The 23,119-nt window shown below is 44.3% G+C and overlaps 4 protein-coding genes across 7 annotated transcripts in view; 3 read left to right on the top strand and 1 right to left on the bottom strand.

Moving 5' to 3' along the window:
• The window catches only part of dnase1l4.1 (deoxyribonuclease 1 like 4, tandem duplicate 1), a gene marked incomplete in the record, with an annotated part of 17,683 nt that extends 14,527 nt beyond the window's left edge, over positions 1 to 3,156 (top strand). The window contains 1 exon segment of the mRNA XM_025002181.2: positions 2,241 to 3,156. Within this exon segment, the coding sequence (XP_024857949.1) occupies positions 2,241 to 2,446 (206 nt within the window).
• Positions 3,157 to 3,581: 425 nt separating this feature from the next.
• On the bottom strand, positions 3,582 to 5,688 carry tma7 (translation machinery associated 7 homolog). Its single transcript, XM_017438935.3, has 4 exons — positions 5,545 to 5,688; positions 5,121 to 5,176; positions 4,867 to 4,954; positions 3,582 to 4,035 (listed from the first exon to the last, which is right to left on the bottom strand). Exons 1-4 carry the CDS (start codon positions 5,558 to 5,560, stop codon positions 4,001 to 4,003), a joined length of 195 nt encoding a protein of 64 aa, XP_017294424.1. The 5' UTR covers positions 5,561 to 5,688; the 3' UTR covers positions 3,582 to 4,000.
• On the top strand, positions 5,671 to 10,302 carry ccdc51 (coiled-coil domain containing 51). Its single transcript, XM_017438932.3, has 7 exons — positions 5,671 to 5,798; positions 6,513 to 6,604; positions 6,682 to 6,871; positions 6,955 to 7,092; positions 7,193 to 7,357; positions 7,459 to 7,665; positions 8,008 to 10,302. The coding sequence occupies exons 2-7, from the start codon at positions 6,600 to 6,602 to the stop codon at positions 8,557 to 8,559; spliced, it is 1,257 nt and encodes a 418-aa protein (XP_017294421.1). The 5' UTR covers positions 5,671 to 5,798; positions 6,513 to 6,599; the 3' UTR covers positions 8,560 to 10,302.
• A 1,578-nt stretch (positions 10,303 to 11,880) lies between these two features.
• Positions 11,881 to 23,119, top strand: part of osgn1 (oxidative stress induced growth inhibitor 1) — a 17,112-nt gene continuing 5,873 nt past the window's right edge. The window contains exons 1-2 of one of the 4 annotated variants that reach the window (XM_025002179.2): positions 11,881 to 12,191; positions 22,212 to 22,274. In XM_025002179.2, coding sequence (XP_024857947.1) covers positions 22,217 to 22,274 — 58 coding nt within the window. In that variant the 5' untranslated portion in view covers positions 11,881 to 12,191; positions 22,212 to 22,216. Of the gene's footprint in view, positions 12,192 to 19,351; positions 19,510 to 19,590; positions 19,740 to 22,020; positions 22,055 to 22,211; positions 22,275 to 23,119 lie in introns of those variants that run through there. The other 3 variants (XM_017438928.3, XM_037975481.1, XM_037975482.1) reach the window with 3 other exon arrangements.

The following is a 23,119-nucleotide window of genomic DNA, read 5'->3' as shown; positions in this document are numbered from 1 at the left end:
AATTTAATGACAACACTTAAGCCACGCCCACTAACGACTTTTGACTGACTGTAACTCTGAAACGGTGCAAAGTAGGTAGGTCAAACATTACAACGAGACTCCCCATGGGTCAAGTATCAGCCTTTTTAACTTCAAGTTCACAAGGTCAAAGGTCAAGGTCACGAGAGCCCATATGCTCTAAGTCTTCAACTGTTTGACGTAAGAAGGTCAAAGTTCACAGCATGGCAAAAGGACTGGTACTGATCCTGACTGAAGGCATTTTGGGACTTTTGCTGAAAACGCCACCTAGTGGACGGTGCAGGAAAGGCGCGAAAGCGTAGACGGCGGTCGCCAGAGCTCCTGCGGTCGCAAGGCCGGAGCGGCGCTGAGCTGCGAGGGCCGCCCAACGCTGCTTGCAGCTTTAATTTTACTTTTGTTTTTGTTTTTTTCTGACCTGCGAGTCGTTCGGGCGTAAAAAGGTTCCTGGCTCTAAAAAGGAATCGTCTTAAATGGGATCTTTGGTCTGTTTCTTACCTTCAGACTGCCACAAAGATACAAGTTGTTCCCTTTTTTTTAGCTGAATCTATAATAAATACCAACAATAACCGTCTGACAGACAGAAAATAAGATTTTAGCTCCAACAGGGATCTGAAAACTCGACAAACCGACGATCCGCTGGAGGAGAAATCTCAGATCAGTTTTTCTTTTGTCTTCAACTTAAAATCTGTAAAAATCACAAAAAATAAGGTAAGATTTTAAAACCTGAAGCTCATCTGGAGTCCTTCATCCAGACCTTAATACCAATAAAACAGATTGATTGTATCACCAAAAGTATTCGCTCACCTCCCTTCACACACATGTTGGCCCACTCTGCTTCTATAACAGCTTCAGCTCTTCTGGGAAGGTTTTCCACACGTTTAGGAGAGTTTATGGGAGTTTTGGACCATTCTTCCAGAAGTTCAGACCCTGATGTTGGACAGGAGGCCTGGCTCTGATTCAGCTCGAAGGTGTTCTGTCAGGTCGAGGTCAGGAAGTTCTTCCTCATCCAGGTCTTTATGGACCTTGCTTTGTGCTCTGGTGTGCAGCCATGTTGGATCAGGAAGGGGCCGTCCCCAAACTGTATGACTTGTCCAAAACGTCTCTGATGCTGAAGCATTAAGAGTTCCTTTCTCTGGACCTAAGCAGAACAAGCCCACACCATGATCCTCCCTCCACCGAACTTTACACTCGGCTCAGCGCAGTCAGACCAGAACCGTTCTCCTGGCAGCGGCCGAACCCAGACTCGTCCCTCCAGAGGACACGTCTCCACTGCTCTAGAGTCCAGTGGGGCAGTCTTTACTCCACAGCGTCCGACGCTTCGCTCTCGGTGATGGAAGGCTTGGATCAGCTGTTGCCATGGAAACCCATGAGGCTCTCTCCTCTGTTCCTGAGCTGATCTGAAGGCGTCATGGAGTCTGGAGGTCTGCAGAACGTTGGTGACCTCTGAACCCATTCTGTGGTTTTACATGATCGAGTTACTGTCGTTCCCAATCGTTTCGACTTTGTTATAAAAACACTAACAGCTGATTGTAGAGGAAATGTCCCGACTGGACTTAGTGCTCAGGTGGCATCCCATCCTGGCACCACGCTGGATTCACTGAGCTCCTGAGAGCGACCCATTCTTTCACAGATGGTTGTAGAATTATTACAATGCCTAGGAGCTTGATTTTATACACCTGAACCTGGATATTTATGTTATGTTACGGCTTCATTGTGAAGTTTAAAGCTTGTTTGAACTTTGAACACCCGGCGTCCCTCCTTTCAGACGGGGGAGGCGGGCGCTCATTAACCTGAATGACCCTCTGCGGCCACGAAAACCAGCAGTACGTCAGGCTTTCAGAGGGGCAGAGACGGCCGGCTGCTCCTCAGAACATGGAGGCGCTGACTTTAACCTCTTCAGAATAAATAAAAATAACTGAAGGCAGTCGTTCAAAAACTAATTATTTATTTTATATTTGCCTGGGAGTAATGTCCAAACGTCTTCCTTTGTGAACATTACAAGGCTTGGTTTGATGTTTACCTAAATAATAATAATATTAATAATAATAGACGCCGATTTTGTGACTTTTCTCTTAGGTTCAGCTGCTGGTTGTCTCCCTCGTTTTTTTTGCTGGAAGCAAGGTTTCTAGCTCCAGCCGACAGCGTAATTACCCTCCAACAATCAGCTTTACGTACCCGTCCTGATCCACCTGCAGCACTGAACCGCCTTTCTTTTACTGTAGGTCCAGGAGACCAGCTGGGAGGGCTCCTAATTCTGGATAAAGATGCCGATCCAGGAGAAGCGAAGCCAGGAGGCCTGCTGGTGATGAACGAGGACCTCCTGGAGCTGAAGAGAGGAAACCTGCTGCTGGAGAGGGAGAAGCTGAACCTGGAGATCCAGCTGCTGCGGCTGAAGGTGGCGCAGATGAGCGCAGGAGAGGCCGTTTAAAGGAGAACCGCCGCGTGCGTCCAGAAAAACACTCAACAGAACCATAAGCTCCGACACCCGAGGCCTTCAGAACCGTTTCATATGAGCAGAGGGACAAACTCCCATCAGGAGCCGAACGCTGCCGGGAATTCTGGGAGGAAACGCGGCGAGGAACGTTGTCAGAGGTCTTCAGTTTTTATCGTTTTAGTCGTTAAGTGAAGCCGCTGTGAGGGCATCCAACTATGATTGATTCTTAGATATTTTAAACCAAAAAAAGAGGATAAAATATTATTTTTCTGCCAAAAATCAAGCTTGGAACTGACGTTTAGACTATGGTGGTCAAACATTATTTCCTCCTTCTTTGCCTAAATAACAACCTGTGATTAAAATTAACATGTTTAAATTAAAACAAACAGGTATTATTAAGCTACAGATAAGATAAAGTTCTTATTTTCCTACAGAACCGAATTACCTCCATCACTGAAAGTTCAGATCGACATCATTTATTGTTTATCTTGTTTATGTTTCAGCTGAGAAAGGTTCAGCTTTTTCTCCGCAGACGGTCAGTAAAGATTTCGTTTTAATAAGGATCTGAATCTTTGTTTTACACTAAATGTGAAACAAAATTTTCCTTATTGTTTATTTTTCTGCTCAACTTATCTTATAGACATTAGTTCTCCTGTACGCTCCTTTTAAACAAACTTCTGCAATAAAAAGTTATTTTACTGGAAGAGAAATGGTGTTTTTTATTTGTTTTTAGACTTTAGGAAGCTTAGAGAAGCACATGAAGTTATTCTCTGCAGAACTTTGGGAGCTTAACTTCTGTAATCTTTACATAAACGTCTTTTAAAGCTTTTTTCTTTGCGTTTTTCCTCCAGTTTCAGACAGAAATGACACTTCAGTTCAGTTTGTAACCCAAGCCTGGCTCCACGGAGGAGTTTTGAAACGACTCACATTTAAACTAATAATCATCTAAACTGTCTGCAGACTGAAGGGAAAACCAGTTTCTCTCACAGGAAGAAGAAAGACAGCGTCATAAAGATTTAAAAATCGAATGAGGCTTAAATCAAAGAAGTGGAAAATAATCAGTAATGTCAACAAAAATGTCGTCTTCACAGTTAAGACCCTAAATTTAACTCCAACAAATTCAATAAAATTAAACAAAAACAGAAAAACAACTTTATTGACATCTCCCACTTTACATCACAACAAAAGCCAGAAAACTTAACTGGGATGTTTTATCATTTCTGAGTTAGAATCAGGTTTTTATTATTTAATATTTTTAATTTCCAGATCATCAAACTTTTCGTTTCTGTTCCAGGTTTGAAGCTTTTTACCAAAACATGACTGGATGAAGCAGCAGAAACTGAAATCCATCATTAAACGGCAGAAAGATGTTTTTAGCCTTTCTGGTGACACTAAAACAAACAAAACGATGATTTTATTTCCTGTTTGCGAGCCGGAGGAGCTCAGGAGTAGAGTTTAGTTTAGTTTAGTTTAGTTTCTGACGAGGTTCAGGTTTAACAGCTGAACTGAAGACTAACAAACGGGGATTAAACAGATTTCATCTTCAGGTTACTTCTTTCCCGACTTCTTGATCCCACCGGAGGCTGCGAGGGGACAGAAAACAGACAGGGTGAGAAAAACAACCCGTGTTTCCAACTTCAGCTTAAAAACGATTAATTTTAAAACGGGAGATAACTGTGTGTAAGAGTTGTCCTCATTTCTTTAAAACAGATCAGAATAACGGACAGATCGATTACTTTAGGTTACCTCAGTCACAGTTTGAGCAGAAACTTAATTCTGCTTCGCTTTACGATCTTACAAAGATTTACTGATTAGTTAATTTCTAACTTTAAGACTTAAAAAGGAAAAAAACTATATATACACAACCAAAACAAAAATATTTCAGTAACAGTAAGTCAATGTTGTATAAGAGAAATATGTCACACAAACATTTACATTTACCTGCAAACACTGTTTCCCTCTGTAATAATAATTACTTCATATAGATTAATATTATCAGGGTATTCTTTATAAATTTACTTTCTGAACATCTCTGGTTCGTATCGTTTTTCTAACTGGAAAGTGTTTCACCCAACGCCACAAACGGAGAAAGCTGTAACCCTGACCGGATGAGTAACGCTCACAGATGTGGAAACAGAAGAAGCTGCACAACTGCAGATAAATATCTGACTTTCAAGAGAAAAATCACAGATCTCGACGCGGTCATGAGGCTCGTCTGACTCTTAACTGAGAGGAAAATGATCACAGAAGCAATAAGGTGGGTTTAAAATTAAAAATAAAGCTTCAAATCCTGCAAAGATTTTACAAAAGTAAAGAGTTGTCTCAGAACAACAAGGGATGTTTACTTCTTTTAAAGTTTGTATGAGAGAGTAATTCAGTAGGAAAGACGTGAACATAAACTCCTCAGGTTTTACCTAAAGGTCCTTTTCCTGACGCTTTGGCCTTCATCGCCTCCATGGCTTTCTGTTCATCCTTCTGTTTCTGTTTGAAGGCGAGGTCTTCCTGCAGGTAAAAGCTCAGTTTAAACCTACAAGCAATATCCCATTCATGCCTTCTTAGTCACAAATAAACGGCAAAGAATCAATGGCTCCCAGAGGCAAAAAATAGTCAGAGAAGCTATTAAGTTGTCAACATTTTAATAATAGAGATGGAAAAACGTGACACTTACGTCATCAACTTCCTTGGACTGTTTCTTGGGCGCCTTAAGTGGTTTCTTTTTGCCTCCTGGGAAGAAATAAGTATATATATATAGTATATAATATAAAATATTGATCTTAAATATTAACTCACACCAGCACCAATTATTACACGATAAATTATTTGTTTTTGTTTAAATTGCCTGGATTTTAAAGCCGAATGAACAAGTTCATATGTGACATTTATCCACAGTTTACAGATGTTACTTATCTATTGTGTGCATCTCTCTAAAATTAATTAAACGTTAATGTGGAAAAATCCACAGAGGAGTTTGGTTTGCTCTGCTCGCGACTCTTTAGCATCTGTTAGCTTAATCCACACAACACCGAGATTTTACTAAATCATAGTTTATTTTAGTATAAAAACGCCACTTTTAAGACAGCAAAACATCTCACCTTCTCTGCCAGACATGTTCAGAACTGGTTATAACTGTGAGAATGGATGAAATTAACGTAATTTCTACAGTAAACACGGTTAGCTGTCGCTTTAATCCGCGCTGTTAGGACCCCGGAAACCGGAAACAGAATCCCGAACATGTGCCTAAATAAAACCTCAGCTAGCCGCTTGATTTGACATCAAGATGATAAGAAGTTAGTTTAAAGAAACTATTATTGGAGCTTAAATGCTTTGACAACGCCAACTAAATCAGGTATTTATATTTTGATGTTTTTATGTGTTAATTATTATCGCCACATCATTTCGGGGACCGTTTTGGACCAAATAGCCGGGTTTGTGTTAGCATCGTGGAGCTAATTGGAAATGAAAGAGAAAACCACGAAGCAAAACAAAAGTATCCGTAAACTAAAAAAAACATGCTTTTCTTTCTGTAATCTGTCTGATAAAAATATAAACTACTAGTCAGTTTTAGTAGTATCTTTACAGAGCCAATATTTTACTGAGTTTACTACTTTTACAGCTAAGTGTAAATGGGCAATTAAATTAAATGTCTTTTTAATGTTTACTCATTTTTAAATAGTAAATTAGCACTTTTTTATATGGGAACTGAAGGCTGCATTGATTATGATGAATGTCGGAAAAAAAGTGTAAGGATATTTGAAGAACTAGTAATATAAATTTTGACAATGTAATATCTTTAAGCTTTTTTGTTTCGTCCACAGCAAAGCTCACATTATGAATTAAACCTGATTTTTCTGCTGCAAAAAAATCTAAGAAATCAGTGTCCTGTTCCCTGAAAATGTCCTCTGTCGAATTATGTTAACATAAGTTAGTTTTATCATTTATCAGTTTAAATAAAACACCTGGACCTGTTAGCTGTCTTGATATGCCTGAGTAAAAAACAAATGCTCATAGATAAGTGTGGTCAGAAGCTTTTAAGCAGATTTCTCCTGTTGTTTTTTTACAGGTGCCTCTTCTTGTTTTGGCCCTGGAGCTGCTGCGACAGCGACTTTTTAAAAAATATTTTACCTCTGACTGCTGCTAATTGTTCTCAATGAAGTAGGTAGACACAGTTTAGCCCACAGGAGACGTTTAATAGTTGCTTAAGTGTGCATCTGTAAAGCTTTCTGTCTCAGTTACAGAGGAGCTCGGGTCCATCTCTGGGCTCGTGGCTCGTGCTGTCTGTCCCGCCGCTACCTGCCAGAGAAAGTCCGAAGCTACGGTACCCAGCAGCGTCCTGATCCACCTCCGCCCACCCACAGCGCCCCTCCTGAACCACAGGGTAAGGCTGAGGTAGTGAAGGAACGCACCATATCTGCTTTGCAGGTACGAAAAACAAAATACAGATTGCTGATGATGCTGCCACCTGACCTGTCAGAAATGGTTTGTAATCGTTTTGTTTTTTTCAGCATGCAGGAGATTTGGGGCGGCAGTGGAGCCAGAGGTCGGCTCAGGCTGCCGCCGCCACGGTGAACTACTGGTGGGGGAGGTACGAGGAGTTTGTCGGGCTCAGCGAGGTCCGAGAGGCTCAGACCAAAGTCACGGAGGTCAGCAGGCTGTGAGGATCACGTTCGCTTCCACGTTCTGTCGGTCCGCGCTGACAATCTGAGTAAAACCTGAAAAACCTTTCATGTAATGTGTTTTCAGGCCGAGTCAGAGTTCATGGTGGCCAGAGGGATCGTCCGCGAGGCTCACGCCAGCCTGGAGGCCCTGCAGGGTCGGCTGAAGGAGGTCCGGGACCGGCTGGACAGAGTCTCCAGGGAGGAGGCTCACTATCTGGAGCTGGCCACGCTGGAGCACAAGCTGCTGCAGGTCAGCTGAGGACTTGATGTTTGGACCGAGCGTTTAAATCGTTATTTATTATTTCAGGAATAAGCTCAGCTGTCGCGCCTCTAACCGTCTCCTGACCGCAGGAGGAGCGCCGCCTCCGGACCGCGTACGAGAACTCAGAGAGCTCCGAGAGGGAGAAGTTCTCCTCGTTTTCGGCAGCCGTCAGGGAGAGCCACGAGAAGGAGAGGACGAGGGCGGAGCGCACCAAGAACTGGTCCGTCATTGGCTCGGTGCTGGGAGCCCTGATCGGGGTCATGGGGTCGACGTACATCAACCGTGTCCGCCTCCAGGTGAGAGGCCGGGCGCCGCCGTGTCGCTGAGCCCACGCGGTTCTGCTTCAGAACATGTCACGTCAAAACAATTATCTCTTCCTTTCCTTACGTAGCCATTTTTTGTGACATATTTTGCTAATAGACAGACAAACAGGCAGAAACATTGTTGCCCGCCTTCACCTTTCAGGTGACAAAGCAGCTAAAGTTCGACTTTAAATACCTTCAGAAAGTCTGAAGAACTGAGAATGACTCGACTTTTTCACAGTAAATAAGAAGTTCGGAGCAGAGACGCTGCTGAGACGAGTTGTTGCTTCTACATATGGACGTCCCAGCTGACATGTGTCCTCCGTGTCTCTGCAGGAGCTGAAGAATCTGCTGCTGGAGGCTCAGAAAGGTCCGGAGAGCCTGCAGGAGGCGCTGAGAGTCCAGGCGGGAAACCATCGCTCCCAGCAGGACGAGCTGCAGCTTCTGATCGACAGCCTCAGACTCACTCTGACTCGAGCCTTTGCTCAGCCGAGCGGCGTCCCTCAGGGGGAGGGGCCAGCATGGACCCCTCCGTCTCCTGATTTGTCTCTGTCCGTCCTGAAGGAACTCCACGACAGCGGGCAGAAGACCCGGTCCCTCCTGGAAGGCCTCCCCCCGCAGCTGGGGGAGCTCGGACGAGGCCTTGGCAGGGTCGAAGGTCAGCTGGGAACGGTCAGGAAGCTGCTAGAGACCAAACCGCAAACAGAACCGCGGGCCGGTCCGGGGACCGAGGACAGGTCTGAGACTGTCCTGATGGCCCTGGAGGAGACCAGGAGGACACTGGGGGAGCAAATCAGGACGAACGCCGTCTGTAACGCCGTGTTCGCCTACACCGCCGCCGCCATCAGCATCTCTGTGGTGTGCCTGCTGCTCAGAGGGACGGGTTAGACGCCACGAGTCCGAACGGCTGTCCTCGCCGTGGCGCCGGCGGCGTCGGGAGCAAACGCAGAAAACTGAGTTTAATTCACGCCGTTTCTTGAATAAACGAGGTTCCAGGGTTCCGTTTGCAGACACTCTTACCTTTTTACAGTTTCTGGAAAAAATCAAATAAATCTGCATTTTTACGATTTGCTGAAACTTTAAAAAGTTCCTCAACACTTCCTCAAATTTAAAAACAGGAGACACATACTTATAAAAACTACGTATACTTTTTAATGTTTGTAATCATTCAGCTGAGAATGATGTTCAGGCTGTTTCTCCTCACTTTAAAACCAAAAATAAAAACATTTTTAATTAAGAAAAACAATAAGATCACACAAATATGCAGATAATAAAACTGCACCAATCACAGTAAATTCAGATGTTTTGACATAAAAAACTGTAGGAACCCTGAGGTAATTCCTCAAATTAACTGAGACATTTTTTTAATTTATCAAATCATATTTAACATAATAAACAGGTTAGGTTCTATTTTTTTTTGTTTTTTATTAAAATATAAATTTTTAAAGACGGGGATCATCCCACACTTATCTTCTGTGCTCTACCTCTTTTTTTAACTTGAATTAATCCTAAAAGGTCGGTTAGTTTGCTGCCTTTAGGCTCGGCGTTCTGCTCGAGGACACGTTGATTCGTTTTTAATCTGATAATTTTATCTGAGCTGCTTTTATTCTCATGATTTGAAGAAAAAGGACCGCCTCTTAATGCTCACATCAACCAGCTTTAACACTAAAACGTCACCTCAGTGATTTTAAAAATGAAGAAAAAACAAGTTTAAAATGTTTTCTTTAAAAAGAAATAAACATCTGAATGTTCAGAATCCTGCTGGAAGCTGTAAATAAATAAAAAAGAATGAATAAAAAAACGATAAAACTGGTGAAGAAATGATGTTTAGGAGCCGTGTAGTTTAACACCTCTCTGAACATGTCGTGATGCCGAGCCGGACCAGAATTACGCTTCTTTAATCGCTCGTACGGGAATCTGATCCTGGTTTTTGACTGAAAACCTGATGATGTTTAAATAAGACAAGGTGTAAAAAGGAACAAAAATACAGATAAATATTAAAAGAACTGAAGTTATACCTTTTTAAAAGTTATTTAAAGATGTTGGAGGGTTCAGGAACGTTGATGTTTCTGTTCTGAACCCGGCTGCCGTGTCGTTGTTTTTGTTTTTTATGGAGTGGGGCTACTTTGACCATTTTCACACCAGTTTTAAACCATTATGCAGCTCACAGAGGTTTCTTCACAGCAACATTTTTTTATATTTCAGCTGAACTTCATCATCATCTTCATCCTCCTGTCTGTGATGCTCAAACTGATTTCAGCAAAAACATCTTTTTATCCTAAACACGTGTTATCTGACCGGTTTTATTTGAGTTTATCAGCGTATTTAATCATCTTAGCTCCAACAAAAACTGTTTAATTTAAGTTTATTATAATTATTTGAGTTATATTCTCACGGTTGGTAATTTAATCTAGTTTTTTAATTCAGTACTTAGCTTATCTTGATGTGTTTTAATCCACTTTTTAGTTTTTATTTTAGAGCCATCTCAAAGTTTGACCTCATTATTTTGAATTGCATAAATAATTATTATAGTGAGAATTTACTGAGGCAGTAATATCAGTGTTTTTCTGTTTTTCTGTCCTCCTTTCTCACTGAAACCTCTGTGCACATAAATAAATTCATTTATCAGTTTGTTGTGGAACATCTTGTCTGCAGGAGTCCCTGAACTCGACGTCATCCAAGAACTCCAAGATTAAATAAATGAAGACGTCGACTTTAAGCAAAGCGTTCAGGAGATCCGGAGGAAAAACTGACACCTGTTCAGGTGAAACCTCTCAGGTGGGAGTCTCAGTCCGGCCCACCCATTCAACAAATTCAAAAAAATAAAAAAATCCACGAGAGAAACTTTAAAAAAATCTGAAATGACAAATATTTCAATCCGAGAGGTGATCCTGTCGTATAGATGATCTACGACAACTGGCTGTGAGCTCATTTAAAATAAAACTAGATTTAAATGGTTAATAAAATATAAATAATTACATTAATTATGATATATTCAGCCCCTGAGCTGCTGCCGGTCAGAACCTGTGACTTCCTGAGTGAATTAACTGATTAACTCTGTTATAAACTGTTTGGACAGGAAAGGATTTTGTGGATAAATTGTTGGTTTTTCTTCTCCAAACAGTCTTTTGCTCCAGCTGTCGTGTTTCTCTTGTTCAGACAAATTAGACTCGTTTACCGGCCTCTGTAGAAATGAATTAGATTACACAACGTGAGCCACTCCTTCAGGTTTTATGGCACCAATAATAACAAGGCGGAGACGTTTTACAGCTCCTGGGCGTAAAAAAAACATCTCAACTTTGACTCTAATTGCTTTTTGAATCACGCTGCAGAGTCTAATAACGCCGTGGAAAGATTTGGCTGCAAAATAAGACAAAACATTTGTTTGGATTTTATTTACATGTTTGTAGAAACCAACATTTGATTATATGACATATATGTATAATCACGGCTGATTGAAGCTGTTTGGTTTGATTTGACGGCTTGAAAACGTCTCAAGGTTGCTTCTTGATAACACGTTTATCTTGGATTAGTTCATCCTAACGGCTTGTTTTCTGTTAAAAAAGTCAGCTTGGACAGACGTGGACATGTCCACCTTGCTCGTACCGGGTTGGACCCTGTTCAGCCTTCAGAACCGCCTTAATCCTTCGTGGCTCAGATTCAACGAGGTCCTGGAAGCGTTCCTCAGAGAGTCCGGTCCATCACGCAGCATCACGCAGGCTGCAGATCCATGATGCGAGTCTCCCGTTCCTCCACATCCCAAAGCTGCTCCGCTGGACGGAGATCTGGTGACTGGAGGACATTCGAGTCCAGTGAACTCATCGCCGTGTTCCAGAAACCAGTCTGAGATGATTCAGGCTTGATGACATGGAGCGTTATCCTGCAGGAAGTAGCCATCAGAAGATGGGTACACTGTCACGACTTCTAGTATTTTAGTTTTTGTCTTTGTGTTTAGTTTTGTTTCTTCTTGTGATCGATTCATGTTTTATCTTTGTGTTATGTTTCCTTTCATGTTTCAGTTTGGGGTCTGGATTTTGGTTTAGTTCTTGTCTGCTGTCTTCTCCTACTTGCCCTCAGTCTGCTCCTGCTTGTTGGCCACGCCCATCTCCACCTGTCAGCAGCTGTTATCACTCACCTGTGTCCACTTTACCTCGTTATCCTCAGTGTTTAAAACCCGGTCACTTTCTCCACTCCTCTGCTGGTCTCTGGTCTCTGGTCTCGCGTCTCGCCTCCTTCTCCGCTGGCCTTGACACTGTGGCCATAAAGGGATGGACATGGCGTTGACACGATGCTCAGTTGGTGCTAATGGGCCCAAAGTGTGCCAGGAAAGTATCCACCACACCACTGCACCACCAGCAGCCTGAACCGTCGACACGAGGCCGGATGGATCCCTGCTTTCATGCTTCTGACCCTACCATCCGAGAGATCGAGACTCATCCAGCCTCAGTTTCCTGTTCTTAGCTGACAGGAGTGGCGCCCGGCGTGGTCTTCTTCTGCTGCTGTCGCCCACCCGCCTCCAGGTTTGACGTGTTGTGGGTCAGAGATGCTGTTCTGCACGCCTCGGTTGTAACGAGGGGTTATTTGAGTTACTGTCGCCGTTTACAGTTTATTTTCTTCATAGATTGTAAAATTGCACATATGAAGTATTCCTCAGAGGATGTGGCTTGAGATGTATTGCTTCAATCACCTTTTTTCCTGATCCTGATGCTCGGTTTGAACTGCAGTAGGTCGACTCGGCTGTGTCTACGAGTTGCTGCCACGTGATTGGCTGATTTAATGAGCAGCTGGACAGGTGTGCCTGATAAACTGGCCGGTGAGATCAGGTCTTATCTGGACCCAGGATCAGTTGGTAAACTTTGATAGAGTTAATTAACCGTCTCTCATGGTGTCGGGTGATAATAAAACCACCTGTGTCTGTCTGTTAGCAAAATATCTCCTGCTCTACTGGGCAGATTTTAACGACTGGCTCTTCAACTATACCTGATTCAACTTCTGCCACAGCTAAACGGCGACAGCTCGGTCAGTTTTCACAGAAACTGAGTGACGGGTTGGTGGTAGTAGCTGAGAGTCGACCCTGACTTACACTCTGAGAGATGAAGATGAGCTTTAATGAAAGGCTGATTCACGGCGTAGTGAGACGTTTTCCTCTCAGAACCCCGGTTCTCAGGAAATAACGTGTTTCTAAATCGGTCTCTCAGCAACAGCAGCTGTGTTTGTTTTTGTTTCCACGAGGATCTGGACTGACGGTGGGCGGCGGTTCGAGCAGCCTCAGATTTACTCAGAGGGAAGTCGAGCGTTGTTCCTCGTATTCATGCTTCTAAACGTCTAAATGCTGACAGGAACCCGGGTTTCTGCTGCCAAATGTTACATCAGGACTTTTAAACCTTTAGTTTTTTTAATCTGAATCTAGTTGATGATTGTCTGGACTTCCAAGCTGTAAATGTGCAAAGAAGCCTAAAAAATAAAGCTGAAAGAAAGAATGCACGTCGCCCGCCGCCAAACTTTGAAACGGAGATGGAACTGTGAAATCTGCGCCAACATTCACTGTAAAAACTGGAAAAGTTGTCCTGCTGTGAACTACTGGTCCTTTTTTAAATCCCTACTTTTTATCGTCTGAATGCATTTATTTAACCTCAGACATTTATCCTAACTTTGTGTTTTTAGCTCTGTTTTTGATGCTTAAACTTACCAACAGTTTTATGGTTTGATCGTCACGATATAGTGACGTAGTTATCTTACAAAGAAGTTTTTAGTTTTATAAACTACATTTAAAGTTCTTAAAGCCTAAACTTTACCTGCATGTATGAAGACATAAACCAAAGCACAAATCTTTTTATTTACCTAAAGACAACTATTTATTTTTCATTTGTTAAACCTGTTTATATTTTCTGTAATTCAGACCTTTGAACAGGAAGCCAAGCATCTTTTATATTAACTCCAGGAGAACATGGGTACCGGTACCGACCCGTTCATTTAGCCTTAATTCCTAAAAGCCAGCTCCTGAAGCTATCCATGAATCCTCACTGTTCGACTAAAACTATTAACTATTTAAAGTTAAAGTTGTTTTTAATTTCTAAAGTTTGTAATTTATGAATCAAACCAAAATGCAGCAGAAACTCAACCTTTAAAAAGAGAAAAATATGAGAATAAATCAGTAAATCCAGGTTTGTCATTTTTAAAGTTCTGAGTTAGGAAATCTGTCGCAGCTAAAAGAAAATAACTTGACTGGTAAAACTAAGTAATTCAAACAATGTAGATCCAAATACTAGACTGGATTAAAGACCCGGTCTGTGTTGAGTTTTAACGTTACAAAGTTTTTAGGTGCTTAAAGGAGCTCCTGAAGCAGAATCTGATTAATAATAAAATTAAACGAGCCGTCGGCTGTGGGTTTCATCAGCCTGAATTTAGAGATCTGATTTAAATCCCAGAACCAATGAGAACCGATTTAACCCGTTAAATAAATTTGACCCCCACGTTAAACGTAAAGAGAAAGGATCTCTTTTTCTGTCATATCCTGCAGGGGTTAATTGTGCATTTTGGGAATTTTCACTTCTGGATTCAAATTAGGCAAAAACCCGACAGTTTACTGCTTATTAGAAAGGAAAAGAAAAGCAGCTAACTTGTGAAAATCCATCTGCTCCCAGCAGCCAAACTGTTTGAATTATTGGATGGAAAAAAAAAAAAGGTGCAGCTGATGACACACTTGGTACGGCCCAGCCCGGTTCATTAATCAAACGTTCATTCAGAATAAACACAAAGAGGGATTTAAACCTCAGAGCTGTTTGCACAACTCGTCTTTTTCCAGAAGTGGGTGTAAAACAGAATGACTCAACTTTAACACACAGAAAAGCTGCATGATTATTATATAACTCCGCTGCAGGATGACTAATCCGGCCATCATGTGCTCGCCATAACCGGGTCTCTTTCTAAAGTCCAAACAGCGTTAAAGTTTTAAAGTTTTTAACGCTGAATCCTGAAAAATCTCAGCTTAGGTTCACTTCTGTTTACACTAAAACAATCTGCCGAAGCTTCAGAGCATCTTTGCACTGGTTCAATAATTTGTTCCCATCATCTAAGAAGAACCAGAACATTTTTACCTCTGCTGTTAATAATCAGAACCTGAAAAGCCCGGCTGGGTCTCAGCAGCAGGAGGAACAGAAATCTGAAATGATTAAAGCAGAATTTCATAAAAACACTTTAAAACTTTGATTCATTTATACTGAAGCCTTCTTGTCAGGGAGAAAACTGAAACAAAAAGGGCTGACGTGGCAACGACAGGAACCCCGTCAGGAACGCTGGGCGCTCAGGAGGACCAGTCCAGACGGGCCTGAGGGGAATATAAAGACCCGAGGACAAGGATGAGGATGAGGACGAGCAGCCGGGGACAGAAACTGAACTGTGAGCTGACAGGAACACGAGGGAACGAGCTAAAAACACAAAATATTCAAGAAAAAACGAGATTCTGATACTTCCAGCTGCTCAGCGCTGTAAAAAAGTAGAAACTATGATGCATATTTCCTGCAGCGTGCAGAAGTCTTAATGTGAAGAGCTCAGATTGCGTGTCGGGGATGACTCTCAGCTACTACCACGCCAGATTTAAGCTCGGAACCTGCAAAACTGACTGAGTTGGAGCCATTTGTCTGTAGTCCTCTGACTCCAGGCGTAACAATTGAATTTAAAGCTGAAGGTGAAAGTTTTCTGTCTGTAGTTCTGTTGAGCAAGGCAGCTGAGTCTGTTCCAGCCTCACTTCGAGGGTCGTTACGTAACCCGTTTTTATGTAACGCTTGAACCCACGTGTCAACGAAACCTCCTGGGTCCAGAAGAACCAAACCGGGGCGGGGGTCTGGATCGGAGTCTGGCCGGCTCGGAGTCGGGGGTTCAGTTCCCGCTCTCGTTCAGGAACAAAAACAGACACTGAGGTTGTGGAGTCCCGTTGATCCGAACCCGGTTTCTGCAGAGTGTTGATGCTTGCAGGCAGGGTTTGTTTACATGTAAACAAAAACAGACTCACGCTGGATTAAACCCACGCCGCGCTCCCGTGTGAAACGCCGAGCGTGACGTCTTCTCGGAAACAAAGACAGAAATAAATTAAAGGCCTAGCACTTCGCCCGCCGCCTTCCATGATGGCGCGATCCGGATCAGAACCAGAATCTAATCCAACGTTTCATCCGTTTTTACCTGATCTTTGCTGACAGACAGACAGACGGAACCAGAAACTAAAGGGTCACATGTAGGAGCAGAGGGGTTACCTGTGACCTTTGACCTTTGACCTCACTCATGAGGTGTCCAGCTGTGCAGTTTGACATCCCTACACTACACCTTTGCAGAGTGAGAGCTGTAGGTCAGCTGTAATGTTGACCTTTGACCCCATGACCATGAAATTAACCGTGATCACCCCTGACCTCAGAGGTGTTCAGCTGCCTTGTTTGATTTTCCTCCGTTACATGGTTGGATAGTTGGAGCGCAAGGTCATCTTTGACCTTAACCTTTGACCCCCATCACCTTGAAATCACCGGTGATCACCCTTCATCCAGCTGTAGAGTTGGAGTGCGGGCTGATCTGTGACCTTGACCTTTGACCGGATCACCACCAAATTTTAATCCATTGTTTCTTCATCCATGTTTGACGTTTCCTGAAAATTCCACGAAAGTCTGTTCCTAACTGTTTGAGTAAACTTGTCAACAAACAAACAAACAAACAAACAGACTCTCCTTGGTGGAGGTAAAAACAAAGATCTCTTTTTGAATATCTCAACCTTTTTTCTGCGACACATCTAAGGCGTTAAGCTCTTAAAATAACGAACATATTTGCCTCAGAACGCCGTGCTTTCTCTGCAAGCAGCATCTGCTTCAGTCCAGTTGCACTGAGAGTCTGAGCAGATTTGCATACAGATTGTTGGAGAAAATAAAAAGTGTAGGCAGAATATCGCGGGCAGGACATCCCGAACTGTCTGTTCCTGGAAGAGGCGGCGGGGGTGAACGCTTTATGTATTTTTAACCGTTCGGAGGCTCTTTTGTTGGCTCTGATCTGTTCATCCTCCGTGATCTGTGTTGGTGGAAGCTGATCCCGGAGACGGCGACGCTCTGAACGCCCGCAGACGGACAACAGAACGCTTCCTGGATTGGATTAGACTCACAGGCCAGAGCGGGACTTTTACATTCCTCGATTTCTGCAGAGACGAGTCAGAAACGGTTCCCGTTTTATATTTATTGCCTGCAACCACGGAAAGTTGACAACCAGTTGTTTTCTGTGTGTTAGTTTGCCTGTTAGCAAAATATCTCATGAATTTAATGAAACACAGACAGTAATCGCTTGGTGTAAACCTACACCAGGGGTCTCCAATCCTGGTCCTCAGGGCCTCCATCCTGCAGGTTTTCCTTGTTTCTCTGCTCCAACACACCTGATCTGAATCAATGACAGATTAACAGGCTTCTGCAGAACATGAAGAGGTGATTTAACCTCTGAATCAGTTGGCTGTGACGGCCATCTTGAATCATGGCTCCATCCACATCTTGTCTCCCAGTCCGCTTCCTTGTCTCTCACCTGGCGGGACCGATACCTGATCTGCCACATGGACCAGATCTGAGCTCGGGCGTTTTCGGGTTCAGGCGTGATTATCTGCGGACAGCGTGGCTCCAGTCACACGGCACGCCGTGAGTGAAACGAGGGGAGAAACAAGGAGCCTCCTATGAGACGCGGGATTCATGAACAGGGCCTCAGCTGCCTCGTGACGCCAGAACTTGGGTTGGAAGAGAAAGTACACAGCTGTCGGCACACCTCCATCAAACCATCCCACCTCATCGTGTAGCCAACATCCAAACATGTTCAGTTATCTTCATGTCTTCAGAGAACATGAATTTTAAATAATTATTTTGGTCCCACCGGTGCGAGGGGCTGGTTTGCCGGCAGTAAGTCGGACCTCTTCAGGGTGAAGGTTCTCCAAGGCTTCCTGTTGTCACCAATTCATGACTTTTATGGACAGAAAGGGCAGAGGGGGTCCGGTTCAGTGGCCTTGGGATTCCTTCTCTGTTGGGAGTGAGGTGCCCTGAAGTGGAGGAGTTTAAGTATCTCTGGGTCGGTAGACGGATCAGTGTGGTGGTATTGTGTACTTTGTACCGGTCTGTTGTGGTGAAGAAGGAACTGAGCTGCAAGGCAAAACCAGTGGGTCCATGTTCCTACCCTCACCTGTGGTCATGAACTTTGGGTACAGAACGAGATCTTGGATACAAAATGAGTTTTCTCCACAGTGCAGCTGGGCTCTCCCTTAGAGATCGGGTGAGAAGTTCGGTTATCCGGGAGGGACTCGGAGCAGAGCTGCTGCTCCTCCACGTCGACAGGAGCCAGTTGAGGTGGTTCAGGCATCTGGTAAGGATGCCCCTAAACGCCTCCCGAGGAAGGTGCTCAGAGCATGTCCAACTGGAAGGAGACCTCAGGTAGGACCCAGGACAGAGATTATGTCTCGGCTGGCCTGGGAACGCCTTGGAATCCTCCTGGAAGACCTGGAAGAGGTGGCTGTGGACAGAGATGTCTGGACTTCCTGCTGAAGCTGCTGCCTCTGAGTCCAGAACAAGCATTGGAGGAATAAATCGCAGCACGGACCACGACAGGTTAACCTGCTCGTGACCCTCACGTGTCCTGACGCTGAACACATGATCCTGCACAGCTTCTGGACGTCGGCCAGAGCTGTTCTCTGCTGCCGAGTCTGGAGAAACAGAGCAAATTAAAAAAGTCAGAGACAGGATGAAAATGTCATGTGGACACAGATTACCACCGGGTCATACATGCTGGGCAATGAAATAATGAAAGGCCTAGAATTTCACCCGCTGCTTTTTAAAGATTGTTTCATGTTGGGAAATAAATTATGCAAAATCTTATGCGTTTGTGAATTGTCATGCTCTGAGTGTGTGTTGCAAATGACCCTCAGCTACTACCACGCTATATTTCAGCTCAATATCTGTAAAATTTACAGAATTATAGCTATTTTCGTGTTTTCTAAGATCAGTTGGCTGTAGTGGTCATCTTGAATCAGATTGGCTTCAAAGGTTAATCATTTGCAGACGTACTTCCAATGATTATTTCCTCAAAGTTTCATTAAAACCAGTTTATTGGTTCATGATATATTTTGCTAACAGACGGACAAAGTTGACTCCAAACTGTTAGTGGCAAACCCCTAAACGAAGATTCGTGGAATCTGTTAGAGCTCGGAGTATATGTTGGGGATCAGTCTCAGCTACCGCCAAACCAAATTTTAGGTCAATATCTGCAAATATCACTGAATTATAGCCATGTTTGCGTTAACTATTGTCCTTCGGCTGTGGTGGCCATCTTAAACTGGGTTGACTGCAATGGTTAAACAGTTGTAGATGTATATTCAGCGATTACTTCCTGCAAGTTTTATTGAAATTCGTCTTGTGGTTCATGAGATATGCTGGTAAAAACACACACACCCTTAACAGTCGTTATCGTCCGCCTTCGATAAGTCTTTTGTACCGAGTTGGAATGACTCTGCATTTTTGCTTTGTTTGTTCCATCTTGCTGTAATAAACGATCTTTGTTTCTTACGTCAGGCGCTGGCTGAGGGGGAGGGAGGGGGGAGGAGGAGGGCGTATCTCTGCCGCTGATTGGCCAGCGGCCTCTCGTCCAGGCCGTCGCTGATTGGCTGGCGGCCCGGGGCCTCAGTAGCTTTATAAAATGTGAACGTGCAGGTGCCCCGGGTTGTAGCACGAGCCACGCGCGGCGAGCGAAGCCGGACATTAAAACTCGCCGAGGAGCCGCGGCAACACGACGGAGAAAAAGGACCTAAAAGCGTCTCCGAAAGAGGTTCACCCAGAAGCGTTTGTGAGTAGCACCCGCTCAAACCCCGCGTGCTGATACCGCCGAAGGACGTCCGGCCTCTCGGCTTCCAGGCGAGTCCCGTCGCCTGGTTCGGTTATCCGGTGGCCGAACGCGGCCCGGTCCCGGCGGGATGGTCCTCTCCGCGGCCCCCGGGTTACACCCCCTCCCAGCCCGGGACCCGCGCCAGCTTCTCCCTGCTAAATTTAACCCACCCGGGTTTAACAGGAAGCAAAGTAAAAGTTTGATTTAATTCTCTCAGCTTGTTATATATTTGAGTTTTTATTTTTTAATAAACCTGCATGTACACCGCAGGAAGCTGCAGATTAAACAGCTTATTCTGATTTTTCTGCCCGGAGGCACATCCAGGCATGCATTAAAGTCCAAACAGCCTTTGTAATTTCACCCCCTGGCTTTGTTATTTGTATCATTTACCAGCAGGCTGATTCATGCAGCCATCTGTTGTTGCAGCAGGATAATTGACATTGTTTATCCTGGCTGAGGTAAACATCCTCACTGTCTGTGTCCTTGACACAGTTCATGACCCGGAACATCTTGGCTTGAGTTAGATTTATTTATTTATTTCAAACCTTGGCCTTTTTAAATCAAGATAATTAAGTTTTTCTTCCCATATATGCTATAGTTTGCTGCACGGCGACAGTTTTTATTCTCAATTTTAGTTTTTGTGCAGAGATATTACAGTTCTTCCCCAGTTTGCTACTTTGGGATAAATCAAAAATCAGTTACAAAAATCAGTGTTTTCTAATCTGTTACAAATCCAGATGGAAACTTTCTGCAGTTTCTCTTAGGCATCTCGGAGAAGCTGACCGGCGTTTTTGATAAACCCAGAAATGGCGTTCAGTTTTTCCTGGAGATAAAGATTCGAGTGAAACGGCTGAACTCCAGATTTACTGGTTCACCTGCATTCCAGCCCTCACCTGTGGCCTTAGAGATGAGGGGAGGAGCTCGGAGCAGAGCCGCTGCTGCTCCTCCTCGTCGAAAGCAGTCAGCTGAGGTGGTCTCATCATCTGATCGGGAGGTCTGGATTTCCCTCCTGGACCCGACCACGGGTTAGATTAGTTTAAATCTAAACATGAGGCCGTGTTGTTCAAGACACAGGTCCACATCTGGCCCCGGAGCCACAGTTTGCTGACCCGAAGGTTGTTTAAAGCGAGTTTAACCTTAAATCGCTGTGAGATTTAATAAAATGTCTTTTAATTCCTGATCCCAAGGAGAAATGTCAGATTTATGTGTTTTCTAATCTGTAAGCGTGACTTTTCGTCGGGCTGCGGCCGACGGCTGCGAGGTGATCTGAGGTCGGCGTTTGTCTGTGTTTGACGCCTTGCAGGCAGAAACACAAACAGGAGGTGTGTCGCATTTTAATTAAGAATGGGATCGTCGACATTCCTCCGAGCTTTTGCAATAATTTGTTTTGTTTTGCTCCGGCAGCAGTTTTTACAAGCTGAAACTCTCGCCGCCGTTTTGGATGCGTCACCTCAGAGCCGGAGAAGTTCTTGATCATCCGTTCCCCTCTGAGAGAATTTGATCCATGGAATATTTTGCTAACAAACCAGGTTTTTTGGGGATCCCTGTCAGCTACGACCACTCCAAGTCCCTAAAAATGGCGTCAGGCTGTCCAGACGACCATAAGTCTGCAGAACGTCCGAGTTTCAAAAGACTTTTAACACGATTGGGAGGATTCTCTGTGCAATCCTTTGGTTTTATTTTATTTTCTTGGGTTGTTTTTGGTGAATTATTTCCCTTCAGTCATTTAAAAACTCGAGTTCAGACTTCAGGGGGAAGTTTACCCTCCAGTTTTAAAATAAAACAAAACCTTTTCTTTTTGTGGATCTCATATTTAGCAGCCAGGCCGCGACACGCCCCTCCGTCTGAAACAGGAAGTTGTGAGATCGAGCCGATGACGGATTATGTAACGGCGAGCTGCATGTTTCCCCCGCTCTCCCTGAACGGACCGCCGGGTTTCTGCTGAGTCACGCCGAGCGGCGACCTTTGACCCCTCCAGTGACTGCAGGCGGTCAGAGCTGGTATTTGGGTCATCTTGGCTCAAACGGCGCCTCTGAAACGCGTTCGGGTCTGGGCCGGACGCCAGCGCCTCTCCGCTCGGATTACATGAGTTTTATCTCTCCTCCTGGATCGGTCCTGTTTTTGTTCCGGCTTCGCCTCACTTCCTCGTCCTTCTGTAACCTCAGAGTTTGAATTCAGCTTCCTCTTCTCCCTGTTTGACCTCTCCTCCTCCTCCCTCGTTTCTCTCTTGTAAGCATGACTCAGCAGTTCTGTTGGAGGCAGCTGCCCCGGCATGACCGTGCAGGAATGGAAACACGAGCTCTGGAGGTCTGTGTTGAGCTGACGTTGGTTGTGGTAGTAGCTGAGCCTGATCCCTGAAGGATGTTCAGAACCTGGCAGATTAACCCTTTAGAGCCTGAACAGGTGGACGGGTTTTAACTGTGTTTTAGGCTTCTTTTTTATTCTTTTTTCTGTAAAAACTAAACAATAATCGGTCAGATTCTGCCGGAGGAGTCGTTTCCTCCAGGTAAATAAACCTGTTTGTGCTCACGATCGGACCTGAAACACGATCTGACGGATGAATGGATGAACGGGAGAGGACTTCCTGTTTAAAGACTCTTATCTTTATTTACCTGAGCTCATGAATAAACTTTAATAATGTTTGTTTTTTTGTGTCTCTGCAGCCCTGATGGATCTTCACGACAAAGAAATGGTTCCCGGGGACATTTTGCCCGTGGTGATCATCGGTAAGAACTGCGTCGTTTTTGTTCCCGTGGCAGCTTCGGCCGCCACTCCCTGTCCACGCCAGCTGTCGTGTGATTGGTTAGAACCGCAGGAACAGACCTTCCTCCCTCCTCCGGCTCATAATCGAACGTCGCTGCGTTTCCTCTGAGCTCTGATGAACGGCGTGAAAACAAGCGGCTCGCCTTCGTCTGGAGCGTTTCTTTAATCCTGGCTTCCAGGTTATAAAAATAATATTCCTTTAATCCAGACTGGAAGCAGGAGGAAAACTAAAAGCTCATTAAAAAATAAAAACAGGTTTGTTGAGTTTATTCTGTAGTTTCAGTGCAAGGAAGTGAAAGTAAAGTCTGTAAAACTGCTGAGTCATGCTGCGAGTCCCAAATGACTCGAGTCATGGAGCCTGCTGGATCACATGACTCGGCATGTTTCAGCTTCTTTCTCTTTGTTCTTATTTTATCATTTTGAGACGTTTCCAGTTTTAAACACTTGTTGAGTGTCTGTTAGCCAACCCAATCCAAGATGGCCGCCACAGCTAACCAGTTTCACAGACACGGAGCTGAAGTCTGGGGTGGTAGTAGCTGAGAGTCGTCCCCGACTCCCACCCTGAGTAACACAAGTCGGGGATGACTTTGTGTGGATTAATTGCGGCGGCCATCTTGAATCAGGTGGTCTCCAGCTGTGGCAGTACGTCTGGTGATTCCTTCGTGAAAATCAGTCCTCACGTCTCTGTGTCTCTGAGGACCAGAACTCGCCCGTCCTCACGTCTCTGTGTCTCTGAGGACCAGAACTCGCCCGTCCTCACGTCTCTGTGTCTCTGAGGACCAGAACTCGCCCGTCCTCACGTCTCTGT

This window comes from Kryptolebias marmoratus, linkage group LG4 (assembly GCF_001649575.2).
Source record: "Kryptolebias marmoratus isolate JLee-2015 linkage group LG4, ASM164957v2, whole genome shotgun sequence".
NCBI classification, from domain to species: domain Eukaryota; kingdom Metazoa; phylum Chordata; class Actinopteri; order Cyprinodontiformes; family Rivulidae; genus Kryptolebias; species Kryptolebias marmoratus.
The sequence above is the reverse complement of the archived record's forward strand: the minus strand, read 5'-3'. Positions and strand labels throughout refer to the sequence as shown.